The sequence below is a fragment of the Mandrillus leucophaeus genome, unplaced genomic scaffold, assembly GCF_000951045.1.
Source record: "Mandrillus leucophaeus isolate KB7577 unplaced genomic scaffold, Mleu.le_1.0 Scaffold75, whole genome shotgun sequence".
NCBI classification, from domain to species: domain Eukaryota; kingdom Metazoa; phylum Chordata; class Mammalia; order Primates; family Cercopithecidae; genus Mandrillus; species Mandrillus leucophaeus.
In genome coordinates, this window is record NW_012108141.1 from 2,283,802 (window position 1) to 2,300,505 (window position 16,704).

The following is a 16,704-nucleotide window of genomic DNA, read 5'->3' on the forward strand; positions in this document are numbered from 1 at the left end:
ATATATATATATATATATATATATATATATTCACACAAAGGACATGAACAGCCACTTCTCAAAAGAAGACATACAAGCAGCCAACAAACATATGAAGAAGTGCTCAACATCACTCATCATCAGAGAAAAGCCGATTAAAACCACAATGAGATACCATCTCGTATCAGTCAGAATAGCTATTATTGAAATAAAATAACAGATATTGGCAAGGATGCAGAGAAAAGAGGATGCTTATACACTGTTGATGGGAATGTAAGTTAGCTCAACCTCTGTGGAAAACAAGATGGAAATTTCTCAAGGAGCTAAAAATAGAACTACCATTCAACCCAGCATTTCCACTACTGGGTATCTACCCAAAGGAAAAGAAATTGTTTTATCAAAAAGACACCTTCACTCATACGTTTATCGCAACACTATTACAATAGCAAAGTCATGAAATCAACCTAAGTGTCCATCAATGATGGATTGGGTAAAGATAATGTGGTATGTATATGCCACAGAATACTATGCAGCCATAAAAATAATGAAATCATGTCTATTGTAGCAACATGGATGGAACTGGAGGCCATTATCCGAAGTGAAATAACTCAGAATCAGAAAATCAAATACCATGTGTTCTCACTTATAAGTGGGAGCTTAACAATGGGTATACATGGTCATAAAGATGGAGAGAATAGACACTGGGGCCTCCAAAAAGGGGGGTTGGGAAGGTGTTGAGGATTAAAAAACTACCTATGGGGTACTATGTTCACTATTTGGGTGACGGGTTCACTAGAAATCCAAACCCCGGTATTACACAACATACTCATGTAACATACCTGCACATGTACCCCCTGAATCTATAATAAAAAATTAAAAGATAAAATAAAAAGGTTTTTTTAAAGCAAAAACTAAACATGAAAAAAGTGTCATTTGTTTGCATTAGCATTCCTTACAGCTGCTGAAATTCCAGGAGCGTTTACTAAAGCTGCATCTGCCCAAAGAGATCGTGATTTTACTGACTAGTTCAAAAATAATTATAGGATACATAAGATAAGATGTTGTTGCTATTGAATCATCAGTATTGTTTCTGCCAACTTTGGTGTCTGTATATGAGCACGTGTGGAATGGATTTCCCTATACCCAGAACAACATAGAAGTATGGCACAGAAAAGGGGAAAATGTAATAGGGAATACTCATATGAGTATATATTGAATCACAGAATAATTTTAAAAAGAGCAGTGCATGTAGAAAATGAATATGAACGTATTCTCCAAGGAGAGCCCTAAAAGAAAAAAAGCAACTATTTACTATGATGCAAGACTTCAAAATATAGTTAACGATCATAAATGCCTGCCAGTTCTTATGGACTACCTCTGTGTAATTGCCCATAATCTATCTCATACATGTTTTTAACATGTTGAATTTCCTTCTTAGCTTTTTTTTTAGTGCCCCCCACACTATTTTAAGTTGTAAGTGTTATTTTTTACAATTCACTATATTATGTGTTTCATCTTTGCATCAATTTTAATGCTGGAGATACGCATTGTGTAAAAACTTTTATAGAGTTCTAATTCATTTCATGCATTTTTTGCAAATTTGACTTCATGAAAATGCATTGTCACAACACTGACTTTGTGTGTAAGCATTGTGGATTTACATAACAACATTGAAACTTCATCAATGAATGAAGAGATGTCCTTTTTGTTCATCTGTATTTGTGAAAGATAGTATTTCTTGATATCTTGGTTCTTTGGATAACTGCGCATAGAGTGGTGTCCCACAATGGTTGTTTTTTGCTTGTTTTTTTGAGACAGGTTCTCATTCTGTTGCCCAAGCTGGAGTGCAGTGGTGCAATTATAGTTCACTCTTACCTCAAACTCCTGAGCTCAAGGGATCCTCTTACCTTAGCCTCCAAGTATCTAGGATTACAGGAGTGCACCATCATGCCTGGCTAATTTAATTTTTTTTTTTTAATAGAGACAGGGGTCTTGCTGTGTTGCCCAGGCTGGTCTCAAGCTCCTGGCCTCATGCCATCTTCCTGAGTCAGCTTCCCAGAGCACTGAGATTATATGCCTTAGCCACTGTGCCTGGCCCCATCATGCTTTTTGATTGATTTTGTCAAAAGGCTTAGGTTGTACATTGCTGTATTTCAGATGACTGAAATTATAAAGCAGAGTGCACACAATTGCCAAACATAGTGATATGCATTTATACATATCACTTTTTGAGCTATTTCTTTATGAATATGGTTTCCCTGCTCATATTATACCCATGTGACTTTTGCTAGTATACCTGACTGTTTATGCTTGCAAAAATATGTATATTGTTTTTGCCCAATTCATTGTGTAAAATGGCCAATGAAGTGTTCTCTCATTTTTACATTTCTCAAATAAATCTCCATTTAAAAATTTAAGTGCCTTTAAGATAATTTTTTTTACAATTTTTTTTTCAGAATTATAGTTTTGGAATTTTAATTTTTGGGATTGCGATTTTGAGGATTTTAGACTTAAGGGATTATGATCTTTCAGGATTTTAACATTTGAGATTATGTCTTTTGCGATATGGTCCTAATCTATCCATAGCACCCAGCATAATACTTGGTATGGAAGTTGGTGAACAGTACTGATGGATTGAAAAGGAAAAGTGAAGGGCAAGTGTGTCTGTTTTGTTGTAGAATGGGGACTCTCTTCTTTAGCACATTTTTCTTTTCCTCTAAGACTATTTTCTGTTTGTAGCTCTTATTAAAGGTGCTGGAAGTGCTCGATCCTGACCGGAAGCTGGAGGACACATGGGCTTATTGTCAGGACACCAGGAAAGGAATGAAAGAACCCACAAAGCTTTTTAAAAAACGTTCTACCCAAGTCTACCTGGGACCGTGAGTATTGTTCTTAACCCTTTGATCATTGCTGTCACCTGATGAAACATTCTAGGAATTACCTTCTTAAAGTTTCTCATCTTTAGAATAATTCTAATGAAGAAAATATAACTAAGTTCCCAAGGAAGAGGGAAAGGAGTCCTAGGTACCACTCTAAATAGTGCTTATTTCTTCAATGGATGTGATTTATCCAGCAACGATGCAGACACAGGTGTCTATAAGGAAATTCCAGAGAGAGTCCCTCCCTATGCTTGAGGGGTAGAAACAGCGAAAGTCAGAAAATCCTTGATTTTGAGGCAGCTTCTACAGCTTTCCAATTTCCTTTAATTCAAAAGTGCTCAGCATACCAAAGCACCATAGTTTTGGGGTTTCATCCTTTGTACCCCAAGAAATGTTACGGCTAGAGGGCAGTGAAGAGATCACAACTCACTGCAGCCTTGAGTTCTGGACTCAAATGATCCTCCTACCTCAGCCTCCTGAACAGCTAGGACTTCAGGTATGTACCACCATGCCTGACCTAAGCCTTTTTTCTGAGTATAGGTCTACTGCTTGGAGTTTCCACCCATCTTTTTTTCTTAAACCATACCTGTAATACTACCTTCATTGACACTTCTCAAAGCATTAAGCTTAACGAAAGCATCTCCCTTTTGTAACACATTCTTGATTCCCCAGTCAATATAATATTTAATTAAATAACATAAATGCAGTGATAACTATACTGGACACAAATAGATTTGGGATACACATGTTTTTTTGTTTGTTTTTGAGACAGAGTTTTGCTCTGTCGACCAGGCTGGAGAGCAGTGGCACCGTCTTGGCTCACTGCAACCTCTACCTCTTGGGTTCCAGCGATTCTTATGCCTCAGCCTTCCAAGTAACTGGGACTATAGGTGCTCACCACCACACCTGGCTAATCTTTGTGTTTTTGGTAGAGATGAGGTTTCCTCATGTTGGCCAGTCTAGTCTTGAACTCCTGGCCTCAAGTGATCTGCCCACCTCTTCCTTCCAAAGTGTGGAGATTACAGGCATGAGCCACTGGGTCAGGCCTACATTTGACTTTTGAAATTAAAGACCTCACTGATGGGTGCTGAAGAGTATGGTGAACTAGAAAGCAGCCTATCCACAGTACCCAGACACTTGGAGGGGTGTGGATCGTGGTCAGTGTGTTTTGTGGGGGCCATGTAGAGCTTTGTTGGTCACACACATTACCTACATGGAGGTGGATTTAGAGAGAATCTACTGCATTACATTGTATATGTTTTTTAGGGGAAGACACAAGGTGAGAGGAACTCTACTCTTAGGACATTTCTGGCTCTTCAGTCCACCACTTGGTAAAAATAGGAAGGGTAACTGGATGTGCTTCTCTCAGTTTTGCCTTTCTTCCGTGAGGAGCAAGATGGCCCATGGGAAGCATAATTTCTCCTTGCTTCCCCATTCTAGAGGGGAGGACTGTCCTGGTCCAGCCCTGCAGGAGACTGGGTGGAAGTCTCTGCCAGTTTCTGGGTGTCAGTTAGCAAGTCCTCTTGGACCTAAAGCCATGTCGTCTATCATGGCTGCTGTTAGCAGTGAAGGGGATATTTTGGCTATTATCTTTGCTCTCCATATTGTTTTTCAGGTTGCTCAAAACTTGGGTGGGGGAGCGAGAGGAATGTTGTATGTAGGGATCTGTGATATAATAAATATACTTGGTCTTTGTCCCCAGTTACTGACACAGGGCTCCTAAATCCCTTGGGATTTCCTGAGTGACAGGAATGCTTTTTGTTATTCATAAGGAGCCCCTTTTAGTTACTGGAGAGTTTATGCTAATGAGGTGCTCAGGTTGGGGCACCTAGATTGTCTTAGAATGTGGCTGGTCACCAGAAAGACCAAGTGATTAGAGGGTTAGAATGTTCAGTCCCACTCAGTGTGACCTCTCAGAGGGGACAGAGGGAAGCATGGCTGGAGATTAAAAATTCTTGAACATATATTTGATGAACCTCCAGGTTGATGAACACCTCCAGGTCCTGGCAGGATGCAAGCGACACCAACTCCACCTCACCAGATAATCTCTCCTTTCCTTTAGAGCAAAATTTTTTGAAAGAGGCATTCATACTCACTCAGTCTTTTTCTCTCCGAACAGCAATCAGGCTCTTATCTCTACCACTCCACTGAACCTGACCTTAGCCAAGGTCACCATTGACCTCTATGTTACTTAATCGGCTCTCAGGGATCACCATACTTGATGTATACATAGTAGCAATTGACGTAATTGATTATGTCCTCTTTCTCCTAACACTTTCTTTACTTGGCTTCTGGAACATCCCTCTTTCATGGACCTCTCCGTAGTCATCTTTTACTGGCCACTCTTTACCTTTTAGCCTTGAAGTACTTTGGTCTTTGATGACTTTTCAGCACATTTACTCACAACCAAGTGACCTCCTCTGGTCCATCTGTATATGGTTAATTCAATATTTGTCCTTAGATGTATAATTGGAATCTCCGACTAGACAGACCCAAAACTGAACTCTTGTTTTCTCCCCTAAACTTATTCCTACTTCTGTCTTCCCCAGTTCAGTAAATAGGAACCCCATCTTTCCAGTTTTTTCTGGAACAATAGTTGCAATCTGCCGGCGAGTGATAATGGTTTTACTTTTGAAATGTATCCAGAATCTCACCTTCTCCACTACTACCAGTCTATTCCAAGATTCCATCACCTCTTGCCTGGATTATTGCAATAGCTTACTAACTGGTCTCGTGACCTCCACCCAAACCCCCCTCTCTCAAGTCTGTCACACGGTAGCTGACATAATCTTTTTAAAAACATAAGTCAAGTCATGTCATTCCAGTGCTTGAGATTCTCCAATTGCTTATTTTTCTGAGAAAAATCCAAAGTCCTTACAACTGCCTTCAAAGTACTATATGATTAGGTCCTTGTCACCTCTCAAGCCTCATCCTCTGCTGTTCTACTCTTTACTCCTCTCCATGGGACTTTGTATTCTTTAAACATGCTCAGCACGCTCCCAGCTCAGGTCTTTGCATATACCATTCTTTTCTGTCTGTTATCTGCATGACTTGACATTTACATGGTTTGACCCCTTTCTTCTTTTGGGTCTTTGGTCAAATATTACTTTAATAGAGACAACTTCTCTGTATAAATAAAATGCTCCCTACCACCACTCTCCATCCCTCCTGTCCTAGTTTGCTTTCTCTATATCACTTATAATCACCTGGCATATGTTTGTTTACCATCTGTCTCTCTTACTCAATTGTGTACTCTATGAGGACAGGGGCTTAACTTTATTTACATTTCAATTCTAATGCCTGGCACATAGTTGATGCTTACTGAATATTTGTTGAATTAATGGATGGATAAATTAATATGAGTGTTATGAATAAAAGGTACAGGGGCTATGAATAAAAAGTAGGCTCAGGGGACAGCCTGTGGGGATGCCTCCCCGAGGAAGGCACATGTATGTTGAGACATGAAGGGGATAAGGAAATGGTGACAGCATTGCAGTCAGGTGGAATAGCTCAAGCAAAGGCCTAATGGCTGGAGGGAGCAGCATGAATTCACAGAACTGAGAGAAGGCCATATTGGCTGGAGTTCAGAGAGTAAAAAAGGGCGGTGGGTCCCAAAGAACCTGGAGAGCTAGGCCATGCACAGCCTTAGAGGTTGTGTCAAGATTTAAGTCTTTATTGGAGGAATAGCAAGAGGCTGTTGAACACAAAAGCTTGTTCATGAATGTCCATAGCAGCATTGTCCTTAACAGGCATAAAGTGGCAACAGCCCAAATGTCCATCACCTGCATATGTTTGTGAACGGATAAACAAAAAGTGGTCTATGTAGACAATGGAATATTGGCCACAAAAAGAAATAAACTACTAATACATGCTACAACATGGATGAGCCTTGAAAACATGATGCTAATTGAGAGAAGCCAGACACAAAAGACTACATGTTGCATGGTTCCATTCAGATGAAATATCCGGTATAGACAAATCTACAGAGACAGAAAGGTAGGTTAGTTGTTGCCAGGAAGGAACAAGGGAAGTAGGGAAATGGTGAGTGATTATTAATGGCTACGGGGTTTCTTTCAGGGCAATAAAAGTGTTCTGGAATAAGATAGTGGTGGTGGTTGCACAACTTTGTGAATATGAAAGGGTACTCTCAAACACTTTTGAAGTGGTACATTTTATGAATTTCATGGTGGATGAATTATATTTCAATTTTTATAAAGAAGCTGTTGATGGTGATGAAGGGTGGCTGATTTGATATGTCCAGAGTTACATTTTGAAATGACTGCTTGGGCTGCAGTGTAGGGAATGGATTGGGGGTTGAAGGTTGGGGGAGCCATAGGAGTTGATGATGCAGAGACACTAGCATTTTGCTGCAGTCCAGAGGGAAGGAGACAGTTACAATCTGCCAGACTTTAACTGAGCTGGATTTTAGGAATGATAGAGAAGTCAAGGATGACTCCTACTTGTCAAGGTTGCCTGAGACTTTGGTAGACTTCAAGCACAGTAATTTGGGCTTTTACCCAGTACATGTTTTAATAAATGGTACTCAAAATTTTAAAAATCAACTTATAATGGTAAAATGCTATATAAGTTTTAATTATTATAACTAATCATGATATACTTGTCTTTATGATATTGGTAATGAGAATGTGCTCTTTGAAAAATTAAAATATAATTTGTATGTGAGCTTGCAAGAGACCGTCAGAAATACTTGCTTTGGCCGGGCGTGGTGGCTCACGCCTGTAATCCCAGCACTTTGGGAGGCCAAGGCGGGCGGATCACGAGGTCAGGAGATCGAGACCATCCTGGCTAACAAGGTGAAACCCCATCTCTACTAAAAATACAGAAAATTAGCCGAGCATGGTAGTGGGCACCTGTGGTCTCAGCTACTCGGGAGGCTGAGGCAGGAGAATGGTGTGAACCTGGGAGGCGGAGCTTGCAGTGAGCCGCCACTGCACTCAAGCCTGGGCGCCACTCCACTCCAGCCACTGCACTCCAGCCTGGGTGGCAGAACAAGACTCCGTCTTAAAAACAAAAAACAAAAACAAAACAAAGCAAAACAACCAAATACTTGCTTTATGATTTCCTTTTGCCTCCAAAACTGTTTGAAATCCATTTGGATTCATTGTGTCTCATATTGTAATTCTTTAATGATCTTATTATCTTTAGTTCCAAGCAGACTTCTGTGTCAAATGCAAGCCAATGGCTTTATGAAGAAAAGCCACATAAAATGGATTTGCTCCATGAAAACGGTCCTCGTCCTGGTCTTCAGGAAAATGTTCACAGAGCAGTTAATGACTTCTGCAACTGGGTTACTACTTTTGTAAGTTAGTGGTAATACCTACTTTTAAATGTCAAGCTCAAAGTTGCTTTTATTAAAAAACAGTATTGAATAAAATCTAAGTCAAATCCTCAAAATCATAAAGGAATCGTTTTCTTCTATTATATATAAATAGAAATATTTCTGGTATATGAAATTTCTGGAGAGTTTGCAAACTTGTGGCTAATTTGAATGTTTATGTTCACATCTCACATCATTGCAGTTGTTTCATATTTTTATTTTCCATTTTAATGTCAGGACTTTCTTTTCTCTCTTTCACTCCTTAAACTTATTTTTCTCAGTTAGATTTATCTAGAAGTACTCTGGCAGGTACTCCTTGATTATAACCTTCACACAAAAATGTTCTAACATGCCAGGCACAGTGGCTTATGCCTGTAATCCCAGCACTTTTGGAGACTGAGGCAGGTGGATCGCTTGAGCTCAGGAGTTTAATACCAGCCCGGGCAATATGGCAAAACCTTGTCTCTCTTGTATTTTTGTAAAAAATATGAAAGTTAGGCCGGGTGCAGTGGCTCACGCCTGTAATCCTAGCACTTTGGGAGTCCAAGGTGGGTGGATCATGAGGTCAGGAGTTCAAGATCAGCCTGAACAACATGGTGAAACCCCGTCTCTACTAAAAATACAAAAAAATTAGCCGGGTGTGGTGGTGTGCACCTGTAATCCCAACTACTCAGGAGGCTGAGGCAGGAGAATTGTTTGAACCCGGAGGCAGAGGTTGCAGAGAGCAGAGATTGCACCACTGCACTCCAGCCTGGGCAACAGGGTGAGACTCCATCTTAAAAAAATAAAAATAAATAAATAAAAATTAGCTAGGCATGGTGGTGTGTCCCTCCCACACAGGAGGCTGAGGTGGGAGGATTGCTAGAGCCTGGGAAATCGAGGCTGCAGTGAGCTGTCATCATGCCACTATACTCCAGCATGAGCAACAAAGCAAGACCCTGTCTCAAAAAAAAAAAAAAAAAAAAAAACTGACATAAACAGACTTTTGACTCAGTTATCAAGGTCTTCCCTTGTGCTCCTTCCAAGACCTATATAGTCACCTATTCCTGTTCCTGAGTCTCTGTAGATGTCTAAATACCTGATGCTTTTCTCGGATTTAAGGTCTTTAGGATTTGCATTCCATGCCCCCACCCCATCTTTTGAGTGTTAATTTTAGTCAATGTATTTTTTTAGTACTTTTAAACATCAAGCTACTTACTTCATTGGCAAGTGACTGAAATATAATTCAGATTGGTTTAAGAGAGAAAAGGAAAGCATCCAGATATAGTAGGAACTTCAGGCACAGCTTGATCCAGGTGCTGAAATATTTTTAGATGTTGTTCCTATCTCTCGGTTGTTGCAAGATGGACTTCTTTCTCAATCAATATTTCCCCAAGAAATGGCAAAAGTCGTCACTAAAATTTCCAAGCTTATATCCTACAAGCGAGCAACCTAAGTGTGAAGACAGCAGTGCTTTTCCATCAGGGAAAAGTCCAGGGATTACTCTCACTGGACTAACTTGGGGCACGTGCTTGTGCTTGAACTAACCATTATGATTAAGGAGATGGAATATGCTTATTGGCTAGGCCAGGACGCACACCTAACCCTGAAGCCAAGAGTGGGGGTGTCCAGCCCAACTGCAACAGAGTGAGAGTGAGGGACAGAGACTCCTCAGATGGTGACTGGAGCGGGGATGCTGGACGAAGCAGACGACGCCCAGTATGCCTGGTATCCAAATCACTGCTTGTCCATAATCTGTTCAGAGTGGACTGCCTGATTTCCAGAGTCCACTTCTCCTATTCCTGCTGCTGGAGGCGATTCCTGTCTCAAGGCAGGAAACTTAAGGAATCTTAGAATAAGAGCTTAGCTTCTCTGGTAACTGCCTTTAGTTTCAGACCCTGTGACCAAGCTCCCATCTTTATTGACATCCCACGAGCTAGGTCCCTGTCTCATCACCCTGCGGAATTTTCTTCACAGCACTGGCTTGTGCTTTTCCTTCCATTCTGTTTGTTTATTTTTCACCTCATTGATTCTGCTTGCTTTATTTCGGCTTCATTATTACTTTAGCTTCCTTTTGCCTGTACTTGTCCCTTTATGTCCCTGACTCTGTTTCATGACTCCTCTCTATAAATTTTACTCCAGTCACAGTGCCAGCTGCTGGTGACTTCGTTCTCTGTGTTTTCCAGTTTCTATTTTCCAGTGTGAGATTCTATGGAGTCTAAGATCTTTTAGCCTTGAGCCATATCATAGGTAAACGCTCAGCATACAGATTAGCTGCTCTTAATGTGCCCATCTCTACTCCCACCAGCTGTAGCTGAGGGAAGGAAATGGTGAAGGTTGTTCTGTGTACAGAATACGGCTGACTGAAACCACCTCCTTCAGCAGGAGCTGTGAACCTGGCAGCTTCCCTTATACAGAGTTATGGGCAGAGAAAACACTGCCATATCTACACAAGTCTGGAAAACACTTCTAGAGATGCCACCACTATAGAGTGCTGAAGAAGTTTGCTATCGATCAAACTGAATTTCCCTCAGGGACTCACTGCTTCTTGCAAAGTCCTAAGCTGTCTTTTAGTGACAAAGCCCTCCAAATCCCAAACACTTCTTGTCTTCAATGAATGCTGACTGAGCATTTTCTACCTCTCCCCAAGCTACCTCTTTCCCCAGCAATGGCCAACTACCTCCCTTAGATTAAAGAAGAAAGCAAGGAGCATTTCACCGATTGCCCTCAATTCATGCAATGTGATATTCTTCCAGGGAATTTCAGACATTGATGAAGAGTTCATCTTGAAACAGTTTGACATTGACTATGAGACCAAACCAAGCCATGATGCGCTCCACACGATGAAGCCAAATCAGGTTGCTCTGGAGCTAAAGCGTAGTGTGGGGCTCAGTAAACTGCAGGAGCCAACGTTCTTCCAGAAAACAGGCTATGAGAGGAAACTCCAGAAAGCACAGGTAATTGCAGAAGGGGACCAGTCTGAAAATCAAAGAAAATTAAGTTGTATTGAAGTCTTAAAGTTCTTGAATTCTGGTGTGTCATGGGTACTGGTTTTTTAAAGTAGAATTCTTGAATTTTTTTCATGATTAATATTTGTTAAACAAATGCATGTTTAATACCTATAATAAAGTCAGTTATACAAATGAGGCATATCATTTGGGATTATTTTTCATACCTGAATAGTCATTTTCAGAGATAATTTGTTAGGTGTTTTATATGTTGAAATACTAAAAGTCAGTAGAAATATACATGAATGGTTATTATTGCAAGAGCAAAATGCTGCAATTAATTATTGTGAATGCTGTTAATAGTATGTCCAAAGAATTCTTGAATTTTTGCTGGAGTCTTGTTGACCACAAACCATCATTCTTGACCACATGCTTGCCTAATGATTAACAGGTTTCCTCAGCACCAAGTTTCTGTAAAGATGGAAGAACAAGGTAACAGAAAGGAGAAATAACATGCCATGTTCCAAAGGGAAGTACTATGGGCCCCTAAACTACTATTTACTTTTCTACACAGTGTGTCACTGCAAATATATATACACAAGTCAAGTTATGTGAGTCAACAACAGATTTAAGTGCCTAAGTTGGAGGGGAGAGCCCTTCCCTGAAAGTGAAAAACAGTATTTTATCTCTAATTGTCTTCTGCCTTTTACACATAAACTTTGATATTATACTTCCAATCTTTGGGACATATTAATTTTGTCCTTTACAGTTGAACACATTTGCCAACCTATTTTCACACACATTATGTTTCTATCCTTGACTCTATTGCATAAGGTTTATGAAAACTATGCATTTCATCATGAATATCAGCACTTTTATTTTTCCATTTTCCTTTCATCTTTCTAAAAGGTAAAATGCAAAATGGTATTAGACAGGTAAGTCATGTCCATCACACCTGAGGCCTGAACCACTGCTTGTCCTGATTCTGGGCTGAATAAAATTGCTCAATTCCCTGTATGTAGAAATAATTATGTAAACACTGCTTTATAAACCATGGAAGTTATTGCCAAAATTGAACCTTTGACTGGCAAATGGAGGGTCACTATACAAAAGTTGAAACTATATTTCCACATAGTATCTTTTTTCTTCTGACTAGAAGACTTCTTTTAACATTCCTTCCAGTGTGGATCTGCTGGTGATGAATTCTTTCAGCTTTTGTATGTCTGAAGACACCTTGTTCTGCCTCATTTAAAAAGACTCAGTGGTCACCTGTTGTCTGTTATCTGTAGGGGTTATGTTTCAAGATCCTCCAGTAGATGCTGAAACTTTGGATAGTACTAACTCCTATATATACTGTTTTTTGATCTGATAACAGGCGGTTACTGAGTGACTAAGGGTGGGTAGTGTGTACAGTGTGGATACTCTGGACAAAGAGATGATCATATCCCTGGAGGAATGGAACAAGGATGGCTTGAGATTTCATCGTGCTACTGAGAATGGCACACAATTTAAAACTTATGAATTGTTTATTTCTAGAATTTTCCATTTAATACTTCAGACCATGGTTGACCACAGGTAACTGAAAATGTAGAAAGCAAAATCATGGATAAGGAGGAATTTTGTATTTTGTGGGAAAATAATTTTAGTTCAAAGTTAATTCACAGTTTTAAAAATTTCAGTAAAGACATTGCTTTCCTGTCTTCTTGGTTGTACTGTTTCTAGGAGAAATCTTACATCATCCTCATCTTTGTTTTTTTGGGATGTGCTTTTTCCTTGGATGCTTTTAATATTTTCTCTTTGTCACTGGTTTTGAGCATTTTGATTATCATAAACCTTGGTGTATCTTTCTTCATGTTTCATGTACTTGTGGCTTGTTGAGCCTCTTGGATTTGTGGGCCTATAGTTTTCATTAAATTTGGAAAATTTTGGACCATATTTCTTTAAACTTTTTTTGTTGTTGTTTTTCAATCCCTTCCCAGAACTCTGATTACCTGTAATTAGGCCACTTGAAGTTGTTTTACAGCTCACCACTGCTCTGGTCAGCTTTTTAAATTCTCTTTTCTTTTTGTGTTTCTATGGCTATGTCTTTAAATTCTCTATTTTTTTTCCCTGCAATGTCTAATCTTCCGTTAATCCCATCTAGTATTTTTTTAGAGTCTCTTATGTTACAATTTTTATCTCTAAAAGTTTAGCTTAAGTCTCTTTAATTTATATCTTCCATGTCTCAACTTCACCTTTGGCACATAAAAAACATAGTTACAACAATTGCTGTGATGTCATTGTTTACGGATTCTAACGTCTGCATCATTTCTGTGTCAGTTTCCATTAGGTGATTTGTCTCCTCATTGTGGGTCATACTTTCTTGCATCTCTGTGTGCCTGGTAGTCTTCGATGGATGCTAGGCAGTGTTACTTTTATCTTACTGGGTGTTGAGTATTTGTATTCTATAAATATTCTTGAACTTTGTTCTGGGATGCAACCAAGTTACTTGGAAGTTTGATCCCTTTGAGCTTTGCTTTTAAGATTTGTTGGGGTTAGGTGCAGTGGTTTATGACCGTAATCCCAGCATTTTGGGAGGCCAAGACAGAAGTATCACTTGAAGCCAGGAGTTCGAGACCAGCTCGGGGAACATAGTGAGACCCCGTCTCTACAAAAAAAATTTAGAAAAGAAATTAGCTGCTTGTGGTGGCATGTACATGTAGTCCCAGCTACTTGGGAGGCTGAGGCAGAGGATTGCTTAAGCCTAGGAGTTCAAGGCTATAGTGAGCTATGATTGTGCCACTGTACTCCAGTCTGGGTGACAGAGTGAGATTTTTGTTTCTATTTTAAAAAAAATTTTGTTGGGAAAGACCAAAGTAATATGGGGTAATTATTCCCTACTATTGAGGCAAGACCCTTCTGTGTTTTCTGCCTAGTGTCCTGTGGATCTTTGGGTTTCCCAGGAGGAGGAAGGCACTGTTCCTGGCCCTGTGAAAGTGCTGGACACTTTGTCCTCTTTTCCTTTTGGTTGGTTCTTTCCCTGACCGTGGGTAGTTTCCTTCCACACATGCACAAAGGGGTACCCTCTGAAATCTCCTGGAGTTCTCTCTCTGTGCAGCTCTTTCTTTTCTGATACTCTGTGCTGCAAACTTTCTCTGCTTTGATCTGTCTGGACTCTTGGTCCTGTCCTCTCAATTCAGAGAGTCCATTGGGCTCCTCCTGCACTCTGCCTGAAGGCAGTGAGCTAGGGCAGTCGTGGGGCTTATCTTGTTTGTCCCTCAAAGATCACTATCCTTGGTTACCCCATGTCTTGTGTCTGGCATAGTATTAATTCATGTACTTTTTCTTGTTTTTTTGATTGTTGAAGGTGGCGGGGTAAATCTGGTCCCTATTCTGGAAGTCCTTGTCTTTATTTTCTGGGCATCCCTGTCTTTATTTTCTGACTCCACAAACCCTCAGGCCTTCTAAACTGTGGTCTTTGGTGTATGAGCTTTCCTGCCACCTTAGCTTTGCTCATAGTATTCTCGATTCCTGGAGTGCCCTCCTCTCCATGTCCATAGATTCTATCTTCCTTTAGACCCAGGAAATATGCTGATTTTTCCATGGAGCTTTTCTAGGTCCCTTAGTTGACATTAATTTGTTCTTACTTCTAATCTCTCACAGCAATCTGTGCCTCTATTTTATATATCTTTCTTTGCCCTCTATATTAATTGATCAATTTGTGTATGCATTTATTCAAAAACAGTAGTAGGTTTCTGAGCACCTACCACTATGTGTCCAAAAGTGCTGGGAACAAATGAAGCAAAAATGGAGGACTGCCTCCTGCACTTATGGAGATTACAGCCTAGTGGGGTCAACAGGTAAATGATTATAGCGAAATGATGTCATGGTGTGTTCAGGACATAGGAAGAGGTAATCAATTCCATCAAGCACGGAGTGAGGGCATGTTTACGAAGGTATCACAGAAGGAATTATGTTCATCTTGAGTCTGGAAAGATCACCAGTTACCCAACAACACAACATATTCCAGAATTCAAGTTCTTCAGTGTGGCAGTAATGTAGATGCCATTCCCCTCCTTCTCCCCTTTCTTCCCCAATCTGTTTTCTTCCCTCTTTCATTTCAGTGGTTCATATCTGAGGGCAATTTGCCCCCTTTCCCCCACCTCAGGGATATTTGGCAATATCTAGAGATGACATTTTTGGTTGTCACCACTTGGGGGATGCTATTAGAATCTAGTGGGTAGAAGCCAGGAATGCTGCTAAACATCCTATGATGCATGGGACACACACACACACACACACACACACACACACACACACCACTCCCCTACATACAAAGGGTTCTCCAGTACCAAATGTCAATAGTGCCAAAGTTAAGAAACATGACTTTCATTCAGCAAATACTTATTAAGCACCCATTATGTCCTAAGTATTGTTTAGATGCCAGGGAGATGTAGCTGGGAATAATTTCCGAAGCTTATATTTTAGAGGACGAGAAGAGAGACAGACAAATGATCAGAAAATATATAGCATAGAAATGGTGATGAGGGTCATTAAGTAAAGTGGAGCAGAGAAAGAAGGCAAAGAGTGTTGGGAGGGAGGGGGGATTCCTTTTTTTTCTTTTTTTTTTTTGGAGACAGAGGCTCACTCTGTCACCCAGGCTGGAGTGCAGTGGACTGATCCCAGCTCACTGCAACCTCCGCCTCCTGGGTTCAAGCGATTCTCCTGCCTCAGCCGCTAGAGTAGCTGGGACTACAGGCATGCGCCACCACGCCCAGCTAATTTTGTATATTTACTAGAGACAGGGTTTCACCATGTTAGCCAGGCTGATCTCGAACTCCCGACCTCAGGTGATCCGCCCACCTTAGCCTCCCAAAGTGCTGGGATTACAGGCGTGAGCCACCGCGCCCGGCCCGGGGTTACCATTTTTTAAATTGGATGGCCAGGGAAGATGCCACTGAAAAGATGACATGAAATAGGTAAAAAAGGAAGCCATGTGTGTGTCTTGGGGAAAAACATTAGAGTAAAGGGAACAGTGTGTGTAGAGGCACTGAGGCAGAAGCATGACAGGGGTGCTCTGGAAATAGCAAGGCAGTCTGTATGCTCAGAGCGGAGAGATCACAATGCTGAATCCAGCGCTGGAAGAGATTTCCCTCCTGTCTACTCTGTCCCATTCTCTTGTCGTAGAGCGTATCTGGCTGGACTGTAGAATGCCCCACACATTCCGCCACATAGTTTAAATGTGCATGAGAGGAGACAGGGCCAGAATCTTTGTGGTTTCATGTTTCTAACACCCAAGAATTAGACCCCCTTTTGTGATGCGACAGTGAGGGTATTGCATTCACAGTGTCAGTCTATGAACCAACAAGAGGTTCTCCTAACGTCCTTGATGCACTGCTGAGGAATGGGGGAAAGAAGGGAATGAGATACGTTCATTTTCCTCATTCTGTCTTCCAGTTAAAAAGGCAAGAGCTTGGCCGGGCATGGTGGCTTACACCTGTAAGCCCAGCACTTTAGGAGGCCGAGGCGGGCAGATCACGAGGTCAGGAGATTGAGACCATCCTAGCTAACATGGTGAAACCCTGTATCTACTAAAAATACA

At 40.7% G+C, this 16,704-nt stretch overlaps 1 protein-coding gene across 2 annotated transcripts in view; it reads left to right on the forward strand.

The window, feature by feature from the left end:
• Positions 1-16,704, forward strand: part of FAM47E (family with sequence similarity 47, member E) — a 62,341-nt gene that overhangs the window by 40,096 nt on the left and 5,541 nt on the right. For both annotated transcript variants that reach the window (XM_011966207.1, XM_011966206.1), the window contains 3 exons: positions 2,719-2,858; positions 8,025-8,178; positions 10,932-11,132. In XM_011966207.1, coding sequence (XP_011821597.1) covers positions 2,719-2,858; positions 8,025-8,178; positions 10,932-11,132 — 495 coding nt within the window. The remainder of the gene's footprint in view (positions 1-2,718; positions 2,859-8,024; positions 8,179-10,931; positions 11,133-16,704) is intronic.